A 25,994-nucleotide genomic window follows, 5' to 3' on the forward strand; every position below is an offset into this window, starting at 1 on the left:
TTGATCTTTGTGGCACTGCAACCCATCATCCTATTTGAGTCCTTTTAGAATGCATCCTTGAAATTTTTACTGAAATCGATGTGTAAAATGTAATTTACTGTGCCGAAATTCATTATGTTTTAACTTTGCAACAATACAGTTTGTTTTTTGAGAAATACTTGTACTTGAATAATATGATCCAATTAGGCATTGCTGAAAGAAACAGCTAATGACAAAAAAGAGGAAGTTGATTTTAATAATAACAACACATTATAAGAAGTTTGCGTTAAGAAGCTCTTTCAAATGCTGAACGTATAAAATGTCACTCTTCAGCTGTTTGAAGATATGTATCTACTTACAGTAGAGTTCTCCCACCAAGATAAATTATTTTTAACTTGAAACAAAAGTAATAGAGCAGGAGAAGAAAGTCTAGAATTTCTTTTAGGATTACTTTCCAGCCTGGGTATAATTTAACCTGATTTTTGGTACAGGTTGTTTTTATTGACAGTTGCTCATATGTCTTACCCATGATCATGATGTGTTCTTCCCCATGATCATGAACAACACTGGTACAAGATGCCTCTGTATCTGATAACGGTGGGAATTGAGTTGGGGTTGTCTGCTTTGATAGTATTAATACCTCATGTTGCCTATGGCTTTAAAACACTTGAAGGTCTCTCATAAACTTATTTCATTTGGTCTTTCAAAATGACCCAATGAGATAGACAAGTTACTGTGTAGATTGAACAGATGGAAGATGCTTTCTTTACAGATGAGAACTAAACCCACAGGGATGCAATGACTTAGAGGCACACACAGTTAATAAGTGTCAAAGCAGGACAAGCGCCATATTCTTGGACTTGTCATCAGGTACATTTCCCTCTAAGTCTGTCCACAGATTTCATATGTCCGTTAAAAATATGATGTTCCAGGTTGTTGTTAGATTTTTTTTTTAACTGGAGCTTTTATGTAAGCATAACATGTAAGCACAAGTCTACTTAGTTCCCTAACTTTAAAGATGAGCCAGTTCTGTGACACCTGTGTTGGCGTGTTCTTCCTAAGCCCGCTCAGCATGTGGAAGGGTAAAGATGAGTCCCACCTTCTCAGTGAGGCCCGTGGTGTTCACAGCAGCCCGTCTGATATTTCTTTGTTTAGCTTTGAAGCATTGAAATCAGGTAAAAGGATGGAGGTGGGGAGTACAAAAAAGATTCCTTTTTTCCTAACTTTAGTAGAAAACTAGCCACGTTCCACTGGGACAGAAGGATATATCAGAAGAGAAGACCTAGAAGGTCACCAGCAGGGGAGCCATGGTCTTTTTTCCTGGCCAAGAACTCCCAGCCCTCTCCTTTCTTTTCTTTCAGGAAACAGATCCTGGTTGCTAACTCTGTTTCTTCCACCCTGAGTCCATTTGACTTGGCAACCTCACACCAGCTGTTCCCACTTCCTACTTCTGGCTGTAATTACCTAAATGTTAGTCACAGAAACTTTCCAGTTTGGGGGACTCTCCATTTATTTATCCTTACGATGACCTCTTCAATGTTACATTGTCCCAAATAGCTCTCAAAAGTTGTCTTTGTCTTCCCTTGGAATGAGACCTAGGCTAGATTGTCTCATTTGTCTTGCTTCTGGGGTTGCTTATCAGAGGGTCCTGGAGTATTGAAAAAACATTTGAGGATGTTTCTGTTACAGCCAGCGAGCGCACTGATCAAAAGCCCCCTAAAGGCTTTAGGCAAGAACAAAGTTGTAGTGGGGTAATGTATCTTCAGAAACATTTCACTGGTAAGGAACTGGAATTTATGTTGACTTTTATTTTTTTCATTTCTAGGCACTTTAGGTGAAAAGTTTCCATGAAGTGATGTGAAATATTGCAGTTGCCTCTTAAATTTATTCCCTTCGTCCTTTTTTTTCCTTCAGTGGATTTAGCACAAGTTAAACATTCACTATTCTACCTCAGTAGTTAGATACCTTCTGAGGTCTTGTTTGCTATTTATTTGTACTGAGTTAAAATGCACAAATAGTACCTTTCTTATAGTTGATACCTCCTTTAAGGTTGCATCGTAAGCTGTAAGTAAACTCTCCTTCAAGAGAGCCATTTGTATCCAGTTAGCTTCTATAAAACATGAGCAAGCGTTCATAAGAATTCAGTAGATTGCTATAGGGGTGATTTAATATAGTTTTAGAATTTGTTATAATGCACGCATTACCTGAAATGAAAGCAAAGAAGACATGTAAGAGGGTTATTACTTCAGTGAGCAATTCTTCAGGAAGACATAACGTGTTGGCTGTAGGCCAGTAGCAGCTGTGGTTATTTCCTATGGTGCCAAGCAGAGGGGAGGCTTCAGTGCGCTCAGCCCTCACCACAGATCCCTTCATCACCACCTCCATTTCTGTGCCAGATGCACCAAACAGAAATCATGGTAGAGTGGCTCCTGTGCTGGGCATGAGGACATCTCTCCTTCCACTGGCACAAGGACAGTGCTGACTCTGATAGGCCTTTAGCTAAAAGTAAATGATAGAATACAGAGTTGGAAGGGACCAGCGATCACTCAATCCAATTCTTCGTGTGTTATATTAGAGAGAGGTGAAATGGCACGTGGCCACTCAGGAGAAGAGCCAAGACTTACACGTATCTATCCTAATTCATAGTCCAGTATTTTATACATTCATTAACTAATTAATGTATTCATCCTTTTATTGAGCACCAACTATATGCCCTGCAATCTGCTAGGCAATCAGTGGGGATACAAATATGAACTAAACAAGGCTCTTGCATCCAAGGAACTCATGCTGTAGGACAGGAGAATTGTATGAAGCAATATTTGCAATGTCGTACATGCAGTGCTTCATAGAGGTCCGTATGAGGGGTCATGAGGGCAAAAATAAGGACATCACCTGTTTCTGTTAGGAGGTTAGGTGTCATTGAAGGCAGTCAAGGCCTGCTTCACAGAGAACAGGTTTCTTATGCTATTCGCAGAGCATGCTGTGTGGTACAGGATGAAGATAAGGGTGTGTTTTGTTTGTTCTTTTGTTTTTTTACTTAGAGAGATGAGAGAAGGACATGCCTATCTCAGGAAAAGGTGTAGTTTGCTACTCTGGAGAGATGCTCCATAAATTGTTTGGAAAATCCCGCATGCTATGTTCCTGGCTTTGTGATTATCCAACATTTTCCTATTTATGTTCTTCATGAACCGTGTGTGTGTGTGTGTGTGTGTGTGTGTATGGATGGGTGGAGAGATGCATTAACCACCTGTGAAACACTGTGGGAAAAGCCACTTTCAACCTTCCTCAACAACATCACTCATTTGTCTCTTAATTTCCATCCCCCAGGGCACCACCATTGTCCAAGTCCTTATTTTGGCATCCCTGAGCTTTGCAATAGCTACCTAAGTGCTTTGTCCCATCCAATACTAAATACCACTATCTAATTCATATTTTTAAAACTTTAACAATGTTTACCTTTTAATTATTTGTCTTTCTTGGGTAATGCATTCACCTGATACAAAAATTTATAAGTGCAAAGGATATGTTAGTGAAAAGTCATGCTCCCATCCTTGTCCCCCAGCCAGCCAGCTCCCCTCTCCATTGGCAACCACTGTTAATAGTTTCTTGTATATTCTTCCAGAGAGATTTTAGAAATACACAAATTAGAATTTTTTTTTTCTCCCTTTTATATACATAAATAGGAGCATAGGGTAACAACCATTCTGTCCTTTGCTTTTGTTCACTTAGCAGTATATCTTGGAGACCTTTCCATATCACTCTGTAGAGAAATTCCTCATCCTTTGTTCAGCTGCATTGTATTCCATCGTATGGAGGGACCATAGTTTATTCAGCCAGTTTCTAGTTGATGGAACATTCGTGTTGTTCCAAACCTTTGCTTTTACAAACAATGTCCTTGTGTGTGCTGATACTTCTTTATGTATATCATTCACCTAAAAAAACCACTTTTACTGTCATATGCCCAAATGCCCACACAACAAAGTACTTTATTTTGACATTCAAGGCCTTCTTCAATAAGGCCCCAGATAACTGTCTAATATTATCAATGTGTGCCAAAATGAACTTTCTGTTTTAGCCCAATGATTGAATTCAAGATCTTTTCCAAGTACCCCTTTATTTCTCTCTTCTGTACTTCTCGAAATGATCTGTTTTCTTTAGCCCCCAGTAATAATATTTATTGTTCCCTAAATGGGCCTTTGTGGCTCCTAAGTCCTCTGGCCTGGATCTCCACCTCCCTGCTTCGCCTTTGGAACGTGTGACCTATTCTTGGCTCCTCTTGAGTTCCGCCTTCTCTGATGATCTTTTCAGCCTTCCTCAAACTCTAGGAACATCCTCCTCTTAGAAACCCCAGCCCTTGCTACAGTATAGCTCTTTGGGTGTAGCATGTGTGTGCATACATGCCTGCGCGTACAGGCTTATAATGTTTCTTTATAAATGTGTGTATGTTCTTTTTTCATCAGCAAGATTGTGAGGTATCGATGGGTCTCTTTTAGTATTTTATATACATCTTTATGACTCTCACAATTACGCTGCACAATTCCTTCCTCTATAGATTTTTGTTTCCTCATCTGTTACCCATAAACATTCAAAAATCTTACATGCTGCTCCAAGCGAAAGCCTTCCTAGGTTCCCTTTTGCGCCATATTGATCCTGGGATGAATGACAGCTGGTCCCCTGGGCCTTGCGTTCCTCCTCTGCTCCTCTCTTACCTCCCCTGAGCTGGCTCCTCTTCTTGGCCAGATGGACCACCCTTTAGGCTCCACGAATGCCTTACATTTCCTGTTTCCATGGCAACATACATGCCATCTTTTCCAAAACACTGTCCCATCTCTCCTTCCTAAATCATGATTCCCCAACCTCAGTGAAGCCCTTATGCCACAGGCTCTTCTAGATTGTCTCTTCCACGTCTCTAGTCATTTTAAAGTCTAGGAATAATAATATGTTAGCTAGCTTTATTGGGAACTTTGTATACACCAGACACGGTATAGCCACGTTATTTGCATGATCTCACTTATTTCTCACAGCCTAGAAGATAGGGACACTGCCTGCAGTGTATTTATCACATTTCACTTCTTATGGAACAATACGTAACAATATTTATGACTAGTTATTGTCAGATGTTCTTATTGTCTACATGTGGATTTGCCCACTCTGACAAGTAGCCAATGCCCTTTACTTCCAGCTTTATTCCACGCATGCTGCTACGTTTCTTCCCAGGGCATAAGTGAGATTGTGCTTTGGGAAAGCAAACTCGTTTAAATCTCTTCCCAAAAAGATTGTAGCTATAAGATAATTCTGCACATACATACGCTGCAGAAATGATGTTTTTGTTATTCGGGTTTTGGATTCTACGTGTTTATGCTGTTTTCCTTCAACTGTAGATGGTACCTTTGTGCATTCTTGTCTCCTCCATCAGATTGTAAACTTAGATGCAGAAGCTTACTCTACACCTTCTGTTCATATTTTAAATTTCCAATTGCTAAATTAATAAATAATAAAATTGTTAATACAAATTTTTCTACATAGAATATTTTAATTAATTAGTTGAATTAATTTTGTATTAACTTCTGCTTTACTTTTCTCTTTTCTCATTTTTCAGGAAATCATTTGCCAGAAGAATACTGTGAGTATTTTACTTAACCCTTCCAGAAACTTTTTTATCTTTTCTTTTCCATCAAACTGATCTCTGGTATATTTTCCATTTCCACAATTATTAATTTCTATTTCTTTTTTTCCTCTTTAGAATTTCTAACATATCAATATAAATATGGGTTATTTTACATAAATATTGCTTTATAGTGAAACTTTATACTAATGGGAGATGACACTGATACCTGTTTTCTTCTATATATAATTATGTTTTAGAAAAAAATTTCCATACTATATTCAATTTTGTGTAATTATGAGTGTTACTAAAGCAGCAGATATACATACACGTATATGTATGTCTATCTGTATATATACATATATAGATTTCTATGTCTATATATACACTGTATATATACACTATATATACAAATTATAAATATACATATACACACATATGTACACACACACATATGGAGATTTGTATCCATATATTGATATATACATACCTCTATCATCTTTATATTGGTACTGACTTAAGTTCCTAAGTCCTTTTGTTTCTTTTATAATATCACACACATTCTATTCTTTTATTTAAATTAAATTTATTTATTTTTTATTTATTTTTGGCTGCATTGGGTCTTCATTGCTGCCCACGGGCTTTCTCTAGCTGTGGCGAGTGGGGGCTACTCTTTTTTTTTTTTTTCTTTTGCGGTACGCGGGCCTCTCACTGTTGTGGCCTCTCCCGTTGCGGAGCACAGGTTCTGGATGCGCAGACTCAGCGGCCATGGCTCACGGGCCCAGCCGCTTCGCGGCCTGTGGGATCCTCCCAGACCGGGGCACGAACCTGTGTCCCCTGCATCGGCAGGCGGACTCTCAACCACTGTGCCACCGGGGAAGTCCAAGCGGGGGGCTTCTCTTCATTGTGGTGCGCGGGCTTCTCATTGCGATGGCTTCTCCTGTTGAGGAGCATGGGCTCTAGGTGTGCGGGCTTCAGTAGTTGTGGCACACGGGCTCAGTAGTTGTGGCTTGTGGGCTCTAGAGCACAGGCTCAGTAGTTATGGCGCACGGGCTTAGTTACTCCGCGGCATGTGAGATCTTCCCGGACCAGGGCTCAAACCCGTGTACCCTGCATTGGCAGGCAGATTCTTAACCACTGCGCCACCAGGGAAGTCCAAGTTCCTAAGTCTTGTAAACCACACTTTAAGACCTTTGAAACCACACTTCAAAGTTCTTACCCTCCACACAGAATTAAACAAAAGTTAAAAAGTGATAAAAATAAATTTAAAAATTTTAAATGCATGAAAGATAATTATAATATATTCTGAAATCAGCCTTGTTATGCCAATGGTTTTTCATTTTGGAAGGTAAGCCAGTATTTAAAACCTTAAAGAATGTATCTCTGAAACTTAGAGTGGAAATAACATACTACATAAAGATCTGCACGTGATTCCATTTAAGATGAGGATAAGATTAAAATTACAATGGGTAAATTTCCCTTAGATTGGAAATTTAAGAGATAAAGATTTAAGAGTTCAGATCAGAGACTCATTGCAGCATAAATAATGTTGCCATGATAAACTCATTCTTCACATCTCAACAGGAAATGAACAATTACTGCTGCATGCATCAATTCGGTGTAACAGATTTTGTGAAGCAAATGTTGATGGAACATGAACTGTGTGCCAGGTTTTGGGCTTGGTGCCACAAGAGACTCACTGTGAAGGCTGAAAGTAGAGACAGCCCATTCATAACTGTCTCAGGAGACAACAACTGAGAAGTGCCAGAGTCTTGCTGGGGGAGAAGGTCAAGCAAATAAGCAAACAAACAAATTAGAAATTAACATAAGGTCGTGTGTGCCAAAGAGTGGGCGCCCCTTCCCTCAAGCGGGGATGGAAGGTCTTTCAGAGGAGGTGGCATTTACCTGAATGGCAGGGAAGAGCTAATCATGCCCAGTGATTGGTTGGATGTGTGGGGAAGCAGGTTTATAAGTTGACCCTATACTGCACGTTATGAACAAGTCACCCATTGACTTGAGTAAGCTGCTGTGTTTCTGGTGCTGGGTGTCCTTCTCAAAAGTTGAGTATTTTGAGCATATGTTTCAATATGTTTGACTGCTGAGAGCATATCTTCCCAGGTTAATTCATTTTCCATACATACTTATGTTCACCTTTATGTAACCTTTAAAAATTGAAAAACAGAATTGGCATTATTATTTTTTAAAACAAGCAGTGAAGGTAATCGGAGAGAACACACTTAGATTGTGAGCTCTGTGTTTTTATGGCCATGAAAACAAGCATGGGCCGGAGAGATCAGCCTTGTTATTTTATGATCATGCCTTAGTATTTTGAAATGTAAAGAAATGTGCTGTGGTCTTTCTTTTTCAAGAAGTAGGTTTAAATATTTTAGAATTAGTATCTTATTAATAAAAGACAGTTGTTGCACTTGAAATGTCTTTTCTTGATCACACAGTCATTGTTTTTATTTGCTTCGGATTATTATTTATTTCAAACTCGGGGTTTGGTAGCAATCTGTAAAAAGAAATTGCAGTAATGATATTTCTAAGTTATACGTGAGCCAGCTTGGGAAATAAATGTTCCCTTATTATTAGTGTTCATCATTTTGAAAAAGTGCTTTTCTCAGCAGCTGTTATCTTTTTAAAAAACACGAAGGGTGGGAGGGAGATGCAAGAGGGAGGAGATATGGGGATATATGTATACATGTAGCTGATTCACTCTGTTATACAGTAGAAACTAAGACAACATTGTAAAGCAATTATACTCCAATAAAGATGTTAAAATTAATTAATTAATTAATTTAAAAAAAACAATCTGAAGTCCACTCCCCGCTCCCCGCTCCCCGCACGCACACTTTCTCCCTGCTGCATGCTCGCTGGGCTGGCTCTCAGCTCGGGCCTAGAAGCATCCATGTGCCTCCTGCTGTTTACTGCTCTCCCCCTTTTTTGGCCATAAACAATGGGACATTGAAAAAAAATATTGCCTTAGAAGCATAGGGAAGAGACTCCAAAAAGAGCAGTGAGGCCAGGAACTTGGGAAAGCCTTAGCATGCTGAATACCTTCAGCAAGGATTCTGAAACCTCATCCCATGGGGTTTGAAGACAGTTTCAGGAATCTGATTTCCTCTGCTGTTTGCATGACTCTCATTTTCTCTCTTTACCCGCCTGCTGCTCAACACACACCCAGACATCTGATAGAATTAGTTTTACACAGATGCATTATCCCCCAATATCCAGTCTCTCAGTAATAATGTGTCCTGGTTCATGTCTTATACACAGATACACATGGTATTAAGGCTTTTGAGGATACAGAACTTTATCCAGCAGCAGAAGAAACTCTAAAAGTGCTTTTCTGGTTTATTGGCTTCTCATCTGTTTGTCCTTATTTTGTGACTTAGAAGATTCAGAGCCTTTCTTTGTAATTTTGAGTCCAAGTGCTTATATAAAACAAGAGTATTTGATTCTGTGGCTCTTTTATATAGCTCCCTCATAGTTCAAGCTCCAGAAACTTTGGAAAGCAATCTCTTGATATACTTGCCTTTCTTTTCTGTTTAGACAGTAGCTTGGGTAAAAGGATTAAAATGGTGGACCTGCTGTGGGATCTTGGTAACATTTTAGTAGCAGGATATGTTTATTTTTCCTCTTCCCCACTAATCTTCCAATTATTGGTCCATCAAGGAGAACTTGCAAAAGGAACAATTTAATGTGCTTGATTTAAAAATCAAATCTCAACCTTTGGAGGTTCTTCTCGCACTTTAAATGGAAGTCACGTCCAGTTTCCGCTTCATTACCTGAAATACAAGTGTCTCAAAGGATAACATGTTCATAAATAATTAAACCTAGCCGTAAGGGCATTTGACACTTCTCATCTGTTTGCTACAAGGCAGTAACTTGGCTCTTGCAGGGGTCCACGCAAGGTGACCTGAGGCAAAGGGGTTGATGTGCCGGCAGGTCAAGGCCAGGCGGGAGGGTGCCCAGCCCCCAAGCCATAATGGCAGGCCCTCTGGAGAAGGAGTTCCTGGACTGGAGTCCCAGACACATCACAGCCCAGCTGTGTGACCTTGCCAAGCCTTACCTGAACCCTCACCTGTAAAATGGAGACAAGATCCCCTCCCTCAGTGGGCTGTTGTGAATGTATGGCCATTCATTCCCCGGCACATGCCAAGGTGAATAAATGTTTGCTCTCATTTGTTTAGTTCAAAGGATAAGAGAAGTGATGCCTCGTTCTCTGTAATTCTGACATGGAACAAATAATTTGGGCTTCTGGACTCCCTAGAACAGTGATAAATAGAGTTTTCCACCCATCTCATTCTAGTTTTCAGCCCCCTGCTTTTTGCTTTCTCTCTGGATTTTTCTCTTAGAGGTCTCCCCCATTTCCTCAGATTCAGCCATGCCAGAGAATCACCAGGTCTGTATTTTGGCTTGAAACTCTTTTACATTCCAATCACACATGTCCAACTCTGTTTTGGACATTACCCCTTTAGATGTCCTGTTCCCCTTAAATCCCAACCTTTCAAAAGTGTGCATGTCACCCTACCCATGCCAAATCAAATCTCACCCACTTGAAGTTCTTCTCATATTTTAACTGGAAGTCAGGCTCTGTGTATAATTCGTTACCTGATACGTATCAAGTGCCCCCGAGTGTAATCTGTTCATAAATAATTAAGTCTGGTTCCGCCTCCTGAATTCTTGCTTTTTGTTAAGGATCCCACTCTTCTTTAAGGAGCCCCATTTACAACGGTAGAGTCACCTTTGATGCCTTCCTCTTCATCTCTCTCAATATCTGTAATCAGCTGGCTGGTCTCCATGATTTTTTCTTCTTGAAGTCAAGTGCACACGTCCACTGTTGCTGCTGTCAATCTGGTCATGCTTTGTAGCTTCCCACCTAATTTCCTTAAATCTCGTTTCTTTCTCTTTCAGTTCTTTCCGTTTTCTGGCCAGACTGTCAAAATGCACAACTTTGTTTATGTTTTCTTTCCTGCTCTGAATCCTTCCATGATTCCCACTGCCCAGCATATAGAGTTTGAAACCCTTATCTATTCACTTCTCCTTCCCTGAGCCCTAAGCTCTGGTTAAGACTCGCTTACTCAGGGGTGTCCAGTTCAATTTCTCCTTTACACTTCCCACCTCCACTTTTGTTTGCACTAGTGCACCCTCACTTGGCATCATCGGGAGCGGACAGAAGGCGGTGCTGAGTGAGCGGAGAGTGGCACAGGCTGAGGCTGGAGAGAGAGGCAGTGTTTGGATAGTCAAGCCCTTGTAGGCTACAGTGACCTGTTTTATCTTCATGCCAGGAGCAAACGAGGGGGCTTGAAGCACCTGAGGGAAGTCATCTGATATAGGTTGTTGAAAGATCACTTTGACAGCTGGGTAGAAAATAGATTGATGGGCAAGAAGAGAAGCAGAGAGCCCAGCTAAAAGCCAATTACAATGGCTCGGGCCAGGTATGTTGGTGGCATGGTCTGCAGTGTTGGCAGAGAAGATGGAGGGAAATGGACCAGTACGAGGCGGAATAGACAGGACTTTGATAGGCTATGGAAGGAAATGGAAGCATCGAGGATAACTTCAGGGTCTCTAGATTTAGTAACTGGGACACTAATGGAGCCACGACTGCGATAGAGCAGCCTGGAGGGGAGCAGTTTATTCCGGCATCACTCACACATTGCTGTCACGTGGGCAGCCCTGAAATGTTAGCTCTTATCATTTCCATGTATTTATGCTGTGTCTCTCTGACTAAAGTTTAAGTTCCCTGAAGGCCAAAGGCTGTGTTTTAACCTACCCTGTTTTACCTACAGCATATATCATTTTTCCTTAGCCATGAGAAACGGTGAATAAATATTTAATCAATTGATAGAAACTGTGCCATGCTTTTTTTCATCATCTGTAAAGTCCTAATTATGTGAAGTAAGGAATTAAAGAAATTGGAAGAGACTTCCGTTTCCATAGGTCATTAAATAGGAAATGAGGTTTTTAAAAATTTACCTTCACATTCAGGATTATTATTTAAAAGTAGGATTTAGGGTTACGTCAGTGTGGAGTCTGCAGGCCGGCTCAGCACCTTCTGGCGCCTCCTCTTTCCACAGATGTGCACTGGGAACTACACATTTATTCCCTACATGATAACTCCACACAACAAGGTCTACTGCTGTGACAGCAGCTTCATGAAGGGCTTGACAGAGCTCATGCAGCCGAACTTCGAGCTGCTCCTTGGACCCATCTGCTTACCTCTTGTGGATCGTTTCATTCAACTTTTGAAGGTGGCACAAGCAAGTTGCAGGTAAAGTTTAGTAATGCTATTTGGTGGTGATAATGAAGTTCATCTACTTCATTTATTTGTGCAACTTATCAGATGTTTCTTACATGCAGTACTCAACCAAGAACCAGGGAAAAATATATAAAACCCTCTAAGTGGATAAAATAGATGCTGCCTAGTCCACCTCTTGTATTTTGTCCACTTTATTCAGAGGAGAACAACTTGAAATCAGAAAAAAAAAAAAGACTGTTAACTGTGTTGTAGAAATGGTAGAGCTAAAAATATATTCAAAGTACAGAAATATTATCTGAATAAATGTCCAGAGACTTTTAGTGTAAGGACAAGAACTCTCTAAAAATTGCTGAAAGCACTATTATATTTTAGTTAAGAGCAATCATTTAGGTTGATAAATGATGATGCTGGATCAGAAGGAAAATGTTATATTATGTTCAAATCACAGGCACACCTAATTTATTTAGAACAATTTCTACTCAAAACAGTAAAATGAAAAATAAAGTTTTAGCATTTTAAGTGGTACATTGCAGGGTCTTGGAAAATTCATTATCTTGGAGTGTCTTTACCTTTAATTCTTACTGAAGCAAGGCAGAGTGTAAAAGAATAGGATGCCCCAGTTTTTAAATAATACCAGATAGATAAGGTGTTCATTCTGTGCATCTTAACGAACTGAAAGGTACGAGTGCTGCAGATGTCATCCGTTTCCTTATAAGATCATTGCTTTTCATTGAAATCCTTTCTAATATTAACTCCAAAAAATGTGTGTTTTCCCACCAGCCAGTATTTCCGGGAATCTATACTCAATGATATCAGGAAAGCTCGTAACTTATACACTGGTAAAGAACTGGCAGTTGAATTGGCAAGAATTCGACAGCGAGTGGATAATATTGAAGTCCTGACAGCAGATATTGTCATAAATCTGTTACTTTCCTACAGAGATATCCAGGTGAGAAGCTGCTCAAAGTCACGTCTTTGTCATGTAGCACGTTGGAAGAATGAGGGAGTGTTAATATCCAGTTTTAGTTAGCTATTAAGTCATTCATGTCACTACATGTAATTTTTCATTGACTCTCCTAAGCTTTCCATCCAGAGATTTTATGATAAATGAAACAGACTCATATAAGTTAACCATCAGTGATTGTGAAAGACTTGTACGGTAAAGGTCTGACTTTTTCCTCCAAAAGAACAAAAAGAAAAATTTGCATGCATAGCTAATCTGCAGACAGCCTGTTCTATTCCATTAGCCTCCGGCACACCCATCAGTCAATAAGTGAAAGCTTTGTTTTGGCAAAGAGCAGAAATTTTTAGAGCTTTCCAGACATCTCTCTTACTCTTGGAATTTGTGTTGCTTGAAATTAATAGTGCTGGGCCTAACTAGATAGAAGTATGAAATGTGCAATTGATTAATTATAAAAATAACTTTAAAAATATATAAAGTAAAGCATGAACATGCAATATTATTTTTATCGGGATGTCTTAAAATTTTTAAATTATGGTAAGTAGAATGAAATCCTCTCTGAGTTGGGGATTTGCTATTGGAGTTTTACAGTAAACTTTAAGCGACTTCTGGTTTCTTATGCCCAACCTTTCAGGCCCGAGTAAAGCTTCATGTGGACAGCAAAGATTCACATACGTGGAAAAAGTGTGGCACTTAGGATTCCATGACTAGAGAGCTTACTTGTGTTGAAACGGAATAGTTCTGTTACTTATCACAGAAGTTCAATTGGTTGCTCCATGTCCTTGATATTTTGGAAATTATTTCCCTGAAAGTAATGGATAAGACCCTGCATACCAGGAATCTGGCTCCAGGGAGAAGTAAACCACCCATATTTAGACAATGTAGCATTACCATGTTAGATGGTTTATTGTTTTTTAGGTCAGATGTGGTAACTCAATATTTCTAATGTTTTATCTATATAATCCAAACCCCTTATTTAAACAAACAAACAAACAGTTTCTTCTTGGTTTTAGATTCTTCAGAGTATTCCGTGGGTTCTAGTTCATTTTTTAAATGCCCTTCTCAGATTCAGGTAGCTGGCTGGCCAAAGGCATTTCATTGTCAGGACTTTCTCCCAATGGTTTAATTCTATGTTATTCTCCTCTTGTTTAAAAGGACTATGATTCTATTGTGAAGCTCGTAGAGACTTTAGAAAAGCTGCCAACCTTTGATTTGGCCTCCCATCACCATGTGAAGTTTCATTATGCATTTGCACTGAATAGGTAAGAAGAAAAAGTTTCCATCCACAACGTGCTAACATTTTATTTTTTAACCTCCATATTCTTTCTATGGTATGTTTTTGCTATAGCCTTGCAACCACTCCCTATTAGAATTTAATGTTAATATTTCTACTTCAACCATGTAAAATATAGGAAGCATGCATTCTGATTTTTTCTGACTTTTTTGTCAGTAAAAAAATGTCCCTCAATGCTTGTATATTTAAATTCTAAAAATTCTTTTTCTTCTCTGTCAAAATTTGTATTTGCTATTTATATATTTTTTAGGATTTTTTAAATTCCATGGATATGATGTTATCTTTAAATATACTCAACACCAAATGATTATTTACACAAAAAGTAACTAGAGTAGGGATAGTTATATCTAGGTGAACATATTCCTAACCAGAGAATATGTTCACTGGGATTGCCCTGAACATAACCTAATTATAATTAAAACTCTGTGGGCCACATTTTAGGCATGTGTCCATGAATCTTCTAGGACCAGGACTAACACTGCTGCTTCCAGTCCTGCCTCCACGCCTTCTGTTGGCATCATGGCTGGCAGCTGCCTCAGTGCCACTTTCTACCCAGAGTCACCGTGGAGGATCATCCCTGCGCTGGCCATAGAGAGGCCTAGAGCACTGAACTGTCCAAAACTTAGTTGTGCTGTTCTCTGCCATGGCGGAGAGTTGAATATGTATGTAATTACTACAACTGGAGAGAATGATAAAAAGAAAAAGGGAGGGGACCTCACATCTATCATTCATTTGCCATGAAGGCTTAATTAGTTTACCGATGAGGAAACTGAAGAGGTGGAGTAAGCATATCATAAAACTGGGGCTCAAACCCAGATCTAGCTGATGCTGGTATTTCTGTTCTTCATCACTAGGTTCTCCTGCCTTTGTCTCCAAAGAAAAGTCAGCATGCTCTTTAACCAGAGATTGTGTGTTTCCTTTTTTATCTACCCAAACTCTAGAAATTGCTAACTTTATCAGTACATGTATAATGAAAGTCTATTTTATCTCCCCGTTTATTAAACATCTTTTTCTTTAGATTTGGCAGAGTGAGATGAAACCTCCAGAGATTATCTGTTCCAACTGGTTTTCAAATAAATCCTTTTTGAAAGATGAAATGAAAGATGGAATGAAATATATTCTATATTGAAATGAAAAATGAAAGTCCATAGAGCCTCTTATATTTTCCTTTATCCATAGTTTGTCTCTGTCTTTCCTAAAATAGAATAGAATGAAATGATAAATGTATTTGTATGCAGCATTATTCTAAACTCAAGGTATTTAGTACAAAGTGTAAAAAGGAATTTCACGCACAGAAGGATTTAAAATAGTAGTTGAGAATACAAATAACTCTTTTTATATAGCAGTTTTATTGAAATATAATTCATATACCATACAATTTTATTTAAAGTGTACTGTGATTCAATGGATTTTAGTGTATTAACAGAGTTGTGTGACCATGAACACCAAGACTTTTAAAACATTTGTATCACCACCAAAAAAAACCCCCTCCCCATTAGCAGTCACCCTCCCATTTCCTCTCAAATACCCCAGACCTAGGCAACCACAAATCTACTTTCTGTCTCCATAGATTTGCCTACTCTGGACATTTCATATGATGAGCTCATACACATGTAGTCTTTGTGACTGGCTTCCTTCACTTCGCACAATGCTTTCAAGGTTCAAGAAATAATTCTTAAGAGAATTTTAATCTTTGAGAACAATCTATATGTACTCGCTGATTTTAAAATGAGCTATATAAAGCAGCTTCCTTAGATAATCAGTTGGTCACGTGTAGAAGATAAGTGACTCTTGGGTTAAAGTTGGATTGTTGGTATTGTCTGTGACTTAGTTTGCTCAGTGTTTCAGAGTAAAAGCCATTGAAACCTATAGCATCAGGGTTTTGTTTCTGTTTGGATTCCTTGACTCTACCCCATTCAAGGCCACAGACTGCATTCCTAATCTCACTGCATCAACTTAAATTTGCACAGAGACTGCAGGGAAATTGGAAGGACTATGGATGGATAAGCACAAATCTATCACCATTAGCAGAAAAGCAACTCAAAAGAAATCCTTGTTAAATGCAGTAGACATGCAATAGGATAAAAAGATTTACAGAAGACTCTCAAAATATAATTGTTGTTTTTATCTTGCCAAACTTCACTAATGTGAATCAATATATTAAACAGAGTTTTAAAAAGATAACTGGCCTAAACTGCTTCTGTAATCTATACTGAAACAATGATGTTTCCCTCCTCTACCTTAGGAGAAATCTCCCTGGAGATAGAGCAAAAGCTCTTGACATTATGATTCCCCTGGTGCAAAGTGAAGGGCAAGTTGCTTCAGATATGTATTGCCTCGTTGGTCGAATCTACAAAGATACGTTTTTGGACTCTAATTTCATGGATTCTGAAAGTAGAGACCATGGAGCTTCTTGGTAAGTGCACAGGATAAGATACTTGATAAATCCATAACATAAAAATTTGTTTGCAAATGAGTGTTAAATTATTGTTATTATCCTTTTGATTGTGTATATGAATAAATCTCACAATTTATAGCTTTAGTAAATAATTTCGTTGGAATTCATTTAATAAGGCAGAGTAAAATGGGATAAATTGGTTGAAAAGATAATGATTTAAGAAAAAAGAATTTTAAAAGATATTCTAAAGTATAATACAATAAAAATAAAATTTGGGGGAAAATTCAAGAGACATGAAAGAAGAACTGAGTGGAAAAATATACGAAGTTTGGGCTTCCCTGGTGGCACAGTGGTTGAGAGTCCGCCTGCCAATTCAGGGAACATGGGTTCGTGCCCCGGTCTGGAAGGATCCCACATGCCGCGGAGCAGCTGGACCCATGGGCCGTGGCCGCTGAGCCTGTGCATCCGGAGCCTGTGCTCCGCGGCGGGAGAGGCCACAACAGTGAGAGGCCCGCGTACTGCAAAAAAATATCTATCTATCTATCTCTCTCTCTATATATATATACCAAGTTTGTGGATGAGAAGACTTGATATTTTAAAGATGTTAATTCTCCACAGCAGGGCTTTTCATGTAATTCAACAAATTGATTCTAAAGTTTATGTGAAAAACTAAAGAGCCAAGAATGGGCAAAGCAATTTTGGAGAACAAGGTAGAGGGACTTGCTCTCCCAGATAACAAGACATACTACTACAATGTAATAATTAAGATGTTGCAGTATGAGTGCAAGCATAGACAAATAAAACACTGGAACCGAAGAGAGAGGCTGGAACAGACTGAGATATATAGATTTGAGACTAGATTTATGACATGGTATGCTTCATGAGCCAGAGTGGAAAGAATAGACTCTTCAGGAATGGTACTGGGAAAATTTGTTTATCTGCTTGTAAAATAAAAATGAATCCCTAGTCTATGCACAGAAAATAAAATCCAAGTGAATTAAAGATCAAAATTTTTTTAAAAAAAAACCTTTAGAAAAAATATTTTTAGAATAAAATATACAAACTGAATTTATGACTTTGGGTTAGGAAAGAATTTCTTAAACAAGGTATTTTTAATACCATAAACCATAAAAGATTGGGAAAACTAGAGTCCACTAAAATTTGCATCTGCTCATCAAGGTTCTGTCTTTTGGAAAGAGTAGGTTCTATCGCACTGATCGTCCTGCCAATAACAATTATAAACATTGTAAAAACACTTAAAAAAAAGTTTGAAAGCACCGAAGAGTGACTAAAGATAGTAAGAAACTGAAGAGTTTTAGATCTTTAGATGAAGGGTACTAGATTAGATAGGGCGGTTAGAATTTAAGATGAAAATCATAGTTTCACTGGTTGGAGGAGTTAGTCTGAGGCTGCCAGAGTGCCTGGAAATTGAGTGATAGACCCCCTAAATGAAGGAGCCACAGAGAGAGCCCAAAATATAAGTATAAACTGCCCTTCCATTCTTGGCTGACCCCTGACATGTGCACATGTGGGTAAAACTCAAAGGAGTCCAGTGGAAAATAGCAGCCAGAAGACTGGAGCTGAACAGAGATTTCAGCAGTTGTGTAATGCAGGAGAGACAGAGTTTGGAGTTTGAACCTCACCAAGTCAAAGGGGCTTGGGTAAACAGTTTGAGCTTTCCACTGAAACTCCAGAAGGTCCAAGACTTCAGAATAAAAAAACTACATCCCAGGACTAAGGAAAATTAAGAGGAAAACCAAAACAGAGCCACCCTAATAAAACCTAAAACCAAGACTCCACATGAACAAGGTGAACTGCCAGTGATTTATTTGTGTGTTGGAACAAAATTCAACACTCTTAAGAGGAAGAAAACAGAATCCAAACTCTCTACAACATATCATCCAAAATGTCTACTACACCATCAGAAGCTACTAGATTTGTGAAGAGATAGGAAAGTATGATCCATAGTAAAAAGAAAATCAGTCAATAGAAGTAGACCCACAGACAACAAAGATTTTGGAATTAGCAGAGAAGGATATTAAAATAACAATGATAAATATGTTGAAGAGACTACTGGAAAAGATGGATATTATGGGTGAAAATATGAAGAATTATAGGAGATAAATGTAAACTGGAGAAGAACCAAATGGAAATTCTAGAACTGAAAATATAGTATTCAAAGTCAAAATTCCATCTAATGGGATTAATAAATAGGACACAATACAAGAAAGGATCAATAAACTTGAAAACAGGTGATTAGAAATCATTCAAACTGAAACAGAGAAAAGAAAAAGATTGAGAAAGAAATTAATGGTCTCAGTGACCTGTGGAATAGCATTGAGCAGTCTAACATACGTTATTGGAGTCTGAGAAGTAGAGAAGAGAGATGATATATCAGGAAAAATATTTGAAGAATTAGTGACCAAATATTAACCAAATCTGATCAAGCAAACAAACAAACAAACAAAAACAGCCCACAGATCTAGGAAGCTCAGCAAAAACCCAAGCAGGGTAAATACAAAGAAATCCATTCCTCAGCACCTCATAGTCAGATTCCTGTAAAACAAAATTAAAGAACATATCATAAATGCAGCCAGGAAAAAAGATACATTATATTCAAGGGAAAGAGTGAGTTCTGACTTTTAATCAGAAGGAAGCCAAAGACAATGGAATAACATCTTTAAAGTACTTAAAGCAGAAAACGGTCAACCAAGATTTCTCTACCCAGTGATATTGTCTTTCAAAAGTGAGGGTGAAATAAGGATATTTCTTGATAAATAAAAAACTGAGATACTTTGTTGCCAACAGACCTTTACTACAAAAAATGTTAAAGGAAAATCTTTAGGTTGAAGGGAAGTGATACCAGATGGAAACATGGATCTGTTAGAAGGCATGTAGAGCACTGAAAATGGTAAAAGTATTTATGAATATGTAGAAAAGATATCATCAACAAAGTAAAAAAATAAACCACAGGCAGAGAGCAATGCATGTAACCAATATGGGATTTATATTCAATGTATATAAATAACTCCTAAAAATACTTAAGAAAGAAAGAAAAAAGATTAAAAATGGGCATAGGAGAAGAACAGATCACTCACAAAAGAGGAATCACAAATGGCCAACAAACATATTTTTAAAAAATACAAAAAATGCTCTACCTACAAGCTAAAACAGACATACCATTTTACACTATGAAGATTAACAAAAATTTATGAATTTGACATTGTCAGTTGTTGGCAAGGATGTTTGAGAAATGGGAGTCCTAGTCCACTGCTGGTTGTGGTAGAAAATCTTATGACTACTTAAAGATTTTGGTATTATCAAGGAAAGTTGACAGTTAACCTTCCCTAGATCCAGCAGATCTATTCCTAGTTTATACCCTAGAGAAATTCTTGAAGTTTCTCTACATAAAAGTTAAAACATAAAAAAAAAAAAAATCTTAAAAGAGTTGAGCAAAATAACCAAATGGCAGGATACACAGAGTATGATTTCGTCTATAGAAACTTTAAAAACAGTCATACACATATAGTAAAAGTAGAGACACATCATAAATTCCCAATTCAGTAGAATAGTTACCAGTGGGGAAGGAGTAAAAAGGGATCGTGAAATGCTTCATATGCAGCTGCAAGAATATTTAAACATTTTATTTCTTAAGTTGAGTGGTGGGTATATCAGTGGGAAGTGTTGCTTATATTATCCTTCTGTACTTTTTAGTATTTCTAAAATGTTCCCCAAAGAGTGCCTGATTTAAAAAAAATATTAAAGGAGGTTGACTTACAGAAAGAGACAAACACCATATGATATCATTTATACGTGGAATGTAAAGCATGACACACAGGTACCCATCTACAAAACAGAAACAGACTCACAGATGTAGAGAACTGACTTGTGGTTGCCAAGGGGGAGGGGGTTGGGGAAGGGATGTATTTGATGTTTGGGGTTAGCAGATGTAATTATATATGGAATGGATAAACAACAAGGTCCTACTGTGTAGCACAGGGAACTATATTCAATATCGTATGATAAATCATAATGGAAAAGAATATAAAAAAGAACATATATATACATGTATAACTGAATTACTTTTCTGTACAGCAGAAATTAACACAACATTGTAAATCAACTATACTTCAATTAAAAAAAAAGGAAGTTGACTTAGTTCAGGTGTTATGAGAGCATAACTTTTTTAAAATTGTGAAACAGAAATCTTAACGTTTCAAAATCTTGTATCACCTTAACAGTTTAATGGTGGCCTGAAATTGGGATAATAGGTTATAATAAGGGAGGAAAACTTCCTAGATTTTCATTGACGGCTTTGGTTTGGACTTTTAAATTTGTATTATAAATTGTTACTGCAATTCAGAGAGTTTTACCATTTCTCTTAACCAATTTTTTCCCTGATGTTATAAAAGAGAAATGTAACTATGCAACCTTTCTGTTACCAGAAGATTTCCACTTTTAGAAGATTCTTAATTGTAGGAGAATTAGAATCTGATATTTGGAAGCACTGTGCTGGTATAAATGCTTTGATTTGGCAGTGATAATGAAATGCATAGGTAATTTTTAAAAGCCTGATTTTCATGGTCAGCAGATTCAAATGGAAAACATCTTATGAAGTTAATGTGCATCGTGCACAGGAATAAAATAGAAGTGTTTCCCCATTTGAAAAACCAAACAGTTTAGACTACTGAGAGCTTTCAAGGTCACATAAAGTTCAATAAAGGAACACAAGTTTTTTTTTCTGGTTGTGTTTTTGTTTTAACTTTCTATACTTCCCAGTTCTGGCTCCTTTTCAATGGTTCCCATTTAGCTGAGGAACATTAACTACATTAACTCTCTCTCAAAAGATCTTTGTGTTCAAAGTTTTCAGGTCAAATTGAAGATGTCCGTTTTTTATTATTTCATTTTAAGCTATTCATTAATTTTCTTTTTTTTTTAATTTATTTTATTTATTTATATTTGGCTGTGTTGGGTCTTTGTTGCTGTGCGGGCTTTATCTAGTTGCAGCGAGCAGGGAGTCACCCCCCACTGCGGTGCGCGGGTGTCTCATTGTGGTGGCCTCTCTCGCCGCAGAGCCGGGCTCTAGGCACGTGGGCTTAGTAGTTGTGGCACCCAGGTTCTAGACCGCAGGCTCAGTAGTTGTGGCGCACTGCTGCTCCGCAGCACGTGGGATCCTCCTGGACCAGGGCTCGAACCTGTGTCCCCTGCATTGGCAGGCAGACTCTCAACCACTGCGCCACCAGGGAAGCCCTCATTAATTTTCTAGTAAGAGCAGTGAAAGCAGTTAGAACTCAAAGCCTTTTCATGGGAAGAGCCTTAGGAGTTGACCTGGGTGTGTCACTCACTGATTTATCGAGTAATATAAGAATGTCACTTCTACTGTAGATTATCTGTCTATAACCTGCCATATTATCATCATACCCATTTGTCCTACAGGTTGTTAAGAACAATTCCCCCCTATTTTAAAATGGGTGTTTTTTCATGCCCTCACACTTGTAAAGCCACTTCAGTATTTCTTAGTGTTTCAATCCAACTCCCACAGTCCTGCAGACACACTCATTCGTGTTGGTGTGTTGGCATCATCTGTAACCTCCCTTTCTGTGAGAGCTGAGAAGTAAAAGCACGTTGTCAAGGTGCTGACCTAAGAGGGCATTACCGAGGTTATTAGGCATCTGGCCAGACTTACCAGGATTATGCATTTCCTGAGTCCCAGAGAGTTGTTGCAACTGACCTTTTTTGACCCATAATCCTCTGAACTTTCACTCGTCAAGTGCCGCGATGAGATAAGGAGTGAGTGGCAGGCAGTCAGTCCCTAAAGCTTCTTTCCATGGACAGTTTCCATAGCCTGAATCATTTTCTGTTGGCTTGAATGGACAGTCATCTACTGAGCATGGGAAGTTTAGGATAAGAGCTTCAGCTCAATAGAAAAAGAGGCCCAAGCAGTTGGGATTACAATGGCACATAGAACTCTTTCTTGAAATGTCCCTTCTTTTTTTAAAAAAATTTATTTATTATTTTTGGCAGTGTTGGGTCTTTGTTGCTGAGTGCGGGCTTTCTCTAGTTGCAGCAAGTGGGCGCTACTCTTCGTTGTGGTGCGCGGGCTTCCCATTATGGTGGCTTCTCTTGTTGCGGAGCACGGGTTCTAGAGCACGCAGGCCTCAGCAGATGTGGTGTGTGGGCTCAGTAGTTGTGGATCGTGGGCTCTAGAGTGCAGGCTTGGCAGTTGTGGTGCACGGGCTTAGTTTCTCCGCGGCATGTGGGATCTTCCCAGACCAGGGCTCGAACCCGTGTCCCCTGCATTGGCAGGCAGACCCCCAACCACTGCGCCACCAGGGAAGTCCCGAAATTTCCCTTTTTAACATCTTTAATGAGTTTACTGTTCCTGACTTACACCACAGGGAGAAAGCTTGACACTCCTCTGAGCATTCATTGTGTTTGGTATGAGTACTATTATCAGGGCACTTTTTTACTTTTTGGGAGATCTTCTAATGCAGGTCTATTTTCTGAGCGGTTTACTTGGGATTCAGAATGCAAAAATACAAAATAAGAGAAAAGTTTATGGTTTAGATTTTTTTTAAGTTTGGAGAATAGTAATATGTTGTAGAACAAACTTTACTTGTTGAAGCTTATCTGGGACAGAGGGTGAGTGGCTTAAAGGAACACATCCTGCTGATTTAAGTATAAAAAAAGAGTAGTTCTCTAACATTTGATGTTTTTCATTGTCACTTCCTTAGTTATTTTTGGTCACTGAAGCTCTTGCGGATGGCTAAAATAATGCTAATTTTTTTCTGTATGTAAGTTTCTATAATCCAAGTTAAGGTATGAAAAATACCTCTTTGATCTTTAGGTAACTAAACTGAGTTTGACTTTTAGTTATTAAACGGTTGTAGCTTTTTTTTTATCATGGCTTGTCAATATAAAGTTAAATATAAGTTAAAGAAAGCAGCAGTGGTACCTGTCACAAGTGCTGGTTTGAGGATGTTTGGGGCTACTATAGAATCAAGAGCAAGGTCGGGACTTCCCTGGCGGTCCGGTGGTTAGGACTCAGCTTCCACTGCAGGGGGCGTGGGTTCGATCCCCTGTAGGGGAACTAAGATCCCACATGCTGCAAGGTGCGGCCAAAAAAAAAGAAAAAAAAAGAGCAAGGCAAGAGAGTGAAGCTGGGAGGATAGCCAGCTTTCAAAGGAAATATTGTGACCCAAGAGCCTAGACTTACATCCTAAAAAACCAAAAAACCAAAATAACACTGAAAACAAAACCCACGGAGTTTCTGAAGTGACAGACTGAAATGGAATGACCCAAAGCAATATTATGGACCATGACTTGGAGGTCATGGAAGGTTCATTGTCAAGGTTATCTCTACAACTTCTTTTTGAACCTAATCTGAAAAAGAAATAACCACAAAGAAGTTATGCTGAATTCATATGTAGAATGACTTAGAACGTTTTGATATATGCAGTATTTATTCAATAGGTAGAAATAATAATCAATCGCTGAAACATTAGAGTTCACAGAAGGTTTTTGTATATGTTATTAACCACTGGAGGCTTAACACACCTTGTAAAGTAGGCAAGGCTGACATTTTTCTTTCCATTTTACAACTAAGGCAAGTGAAACTCAAAGAACTTAAGTGAATTTCTTGATGTTTTGTGATTAATAATATTTCAAGTACAATTTTTTCAGATCCAGTGTTGTTTTTACTACATCCTAGGCTCACTTTCCTGGAATTTCTAGGAACAAACATTTCTAGGAATATCTGTACTGTTTTGTTGAGGAGACCTGGACTTTTGGGAGACCGGCGTGAAATAAATGTTGACTCAGGACTTGGAAACAGTGTGATCTTAGGCAAATTACTTAACCTTTAGGAAATTCAGTTTTCTTATCTGAAAAATAAGAATAATACCTACCTAGATGAATTAGAAATGTTCTTAGCATCCTAAAAGTAGCCGAATACCTTACTCCAATGGGCTTAAGCAATAAGAAAATGTAACTTCTAAAACATGAAGTCCAGAGATAGGGCTGAGTCTGGTTTAGGTTGAGTCGGCAGCTTAAAAATGTCAGCCAAGTCTGTTTCCTTGTTATTGCTGTGGGTGGCTCTGCCCTCAGTCTGGCCTTCTTAGAGTTGTAAGGGGCTGTGGCCATTTCAGTTATCAAACTTAGCTATGCCAGGTCTGAGATGGGAGAAAAGTAGGCCATCACTTTTTGTATCTTTTTCTTAGGACTAAGAAAACACTCATAAAAACCTACCCCACACTTTCCTTACATTTCTTTATGCTTCTCGTATTTCATCATCACCGCAGCACTACACAAGTCACTAGCAAGGAAGACGGCATTATTACAAATGGTTTAAACTCATCACTTTAGGAGGAATAGATGCTCTGTTTGAGAGATTAAATGAAGCAACATATGTTCAAGTCCTGGAATTTAGTAGGCCCTTGGCGTTATATCCTTAGTATATAATATGAGAAAATATTTTGTATTTCTTTATATAATGTGATATTTATCCCTGTCCAAAATGGACATTGACTAGATTAATGGGTATTGATTAGATTCCTTTTTCCCAAAATATGCCTGAGTTTCCTTTCTCTTATTTCTGGATCTAGTTGAACATTTTAGCTAATGAGGGAAAAGAAAGTCTGTATACTTTGTACCTAGGACTTGCTAGAATTTCATATATCAATACCATAGCTGTCATGGGGTCACCTGGGATAGGCACTGATTGCTTGAAATCATATTTGGTTTTAGAGCTCATGGTATTCTTGAGGGGAGATAGGAAATCATTTTCAGAATTTTGAAAGGGAATTAGGTACCTATACTGTATTAGCATAATCATGTCTCCCTGTTGTAATGCCAAAAAAGATCTGTAGCCAGGAAATTAAAAGCATTTAGTCTGTTTTTAGCATTAATACGTTCATTTTTCCATAGTAACTTGGGAAAGAACAGACAGCTTTGCCTTATCGACTAATTTTCTTTTACGTCAGTGACAGTGCTATTCAAACAGTCATGCGGGCCTAATAACTGTTTAGTTTTTACATGATTAATGGGGTTGGCTTTACTTTGGAAGAGTTATGTAACAAACCAATCGACATACAAATAAAGACCAATGTCTATTTTCCATTTGCCAGATTAGCCCTTTTTTTTTTCCTTGGTTTTGAGATATCTTTCTCTGTGGTATCTCTATTTCTACCACCCTCTTCCCCCGTCCCAGAGTTTTATCTCACCATTATTTCACTGACATTTTTGTTTAGTCCTTGGTTGTCTCTATAAGTGAGTTTCCAAATTTTGGATGATTTTTGTCCTTAGAGCACAAAACCTGAAGAGTTCTTCATAACTCAGCGTGACACCCAGCTCATTGGTATCCAGATGTAGATGGCTCTTAAGGGACCAGCAGTTCCAGGATGACCTGGAGATTTGGGTAAAACACAGAGTGTGCCCATGATTACTTTGTAAACAAGTGCCCTGGTGCATTGCTCTCAGGCCTTGACCTTGATTTAA

At 38.4% G+C, this 25,994-nt stretch overlaps 1 protein-coding gene across 2 annotated transcripts in view; it reads left to right on the plus strand.

The window, feature by feature from the left end:
- MAP3K5 (mitogen-activated protein kinase kinase kinase 5) overlaps window positions 1-25,994 on the plus strand; it is a 212,873-nt gene that overhangs the window by 76,046 nt on the left and 110,833 nt on the right. The window contains exons 3-7 of one of the 2 annotated variants that reach the window (XM_060029910.1): window positions 5,579-5,602; window positions 11,665-11,858; window positions 12,627-12,795; window positions 13,963-14,069; window positions 16,347-16,517. In XM_060029910.1, the coding sequence (XP_059885893.1) occupies window positions 5,579-5,602; window positions 11,665-11,858; window positions 12,627-12,795; window positions 13,963-14,069; window positions 16,347-16,517 (665 nt within the window). Of the gene's footprint in view, window positions 1-5,578; window positions 5,603-9,562; window positions 9,748-11,664; window positions 11,859-12,626; window positions 12,796-13,962; window positions 14,070-16,346; window positions 16,518-25,994 lie in introns of those variants that run through there. The other variant, XM_060029911.1, reaches the window with a different exon arrangement.

This window comes from Delphinus delphis, chromosome 14 (genome assembly GCF_949987515.2).
Source record: "Delphinus delphis chromosome 14, mDelDel1.2, whole genome shotgun sequence".
Lineage (NCBI taxonomy): Eukaryota > Metazoa > Chordata > Mammalia > Artiodactyla > Delphinidae > Delphinus > Delphinus delphis.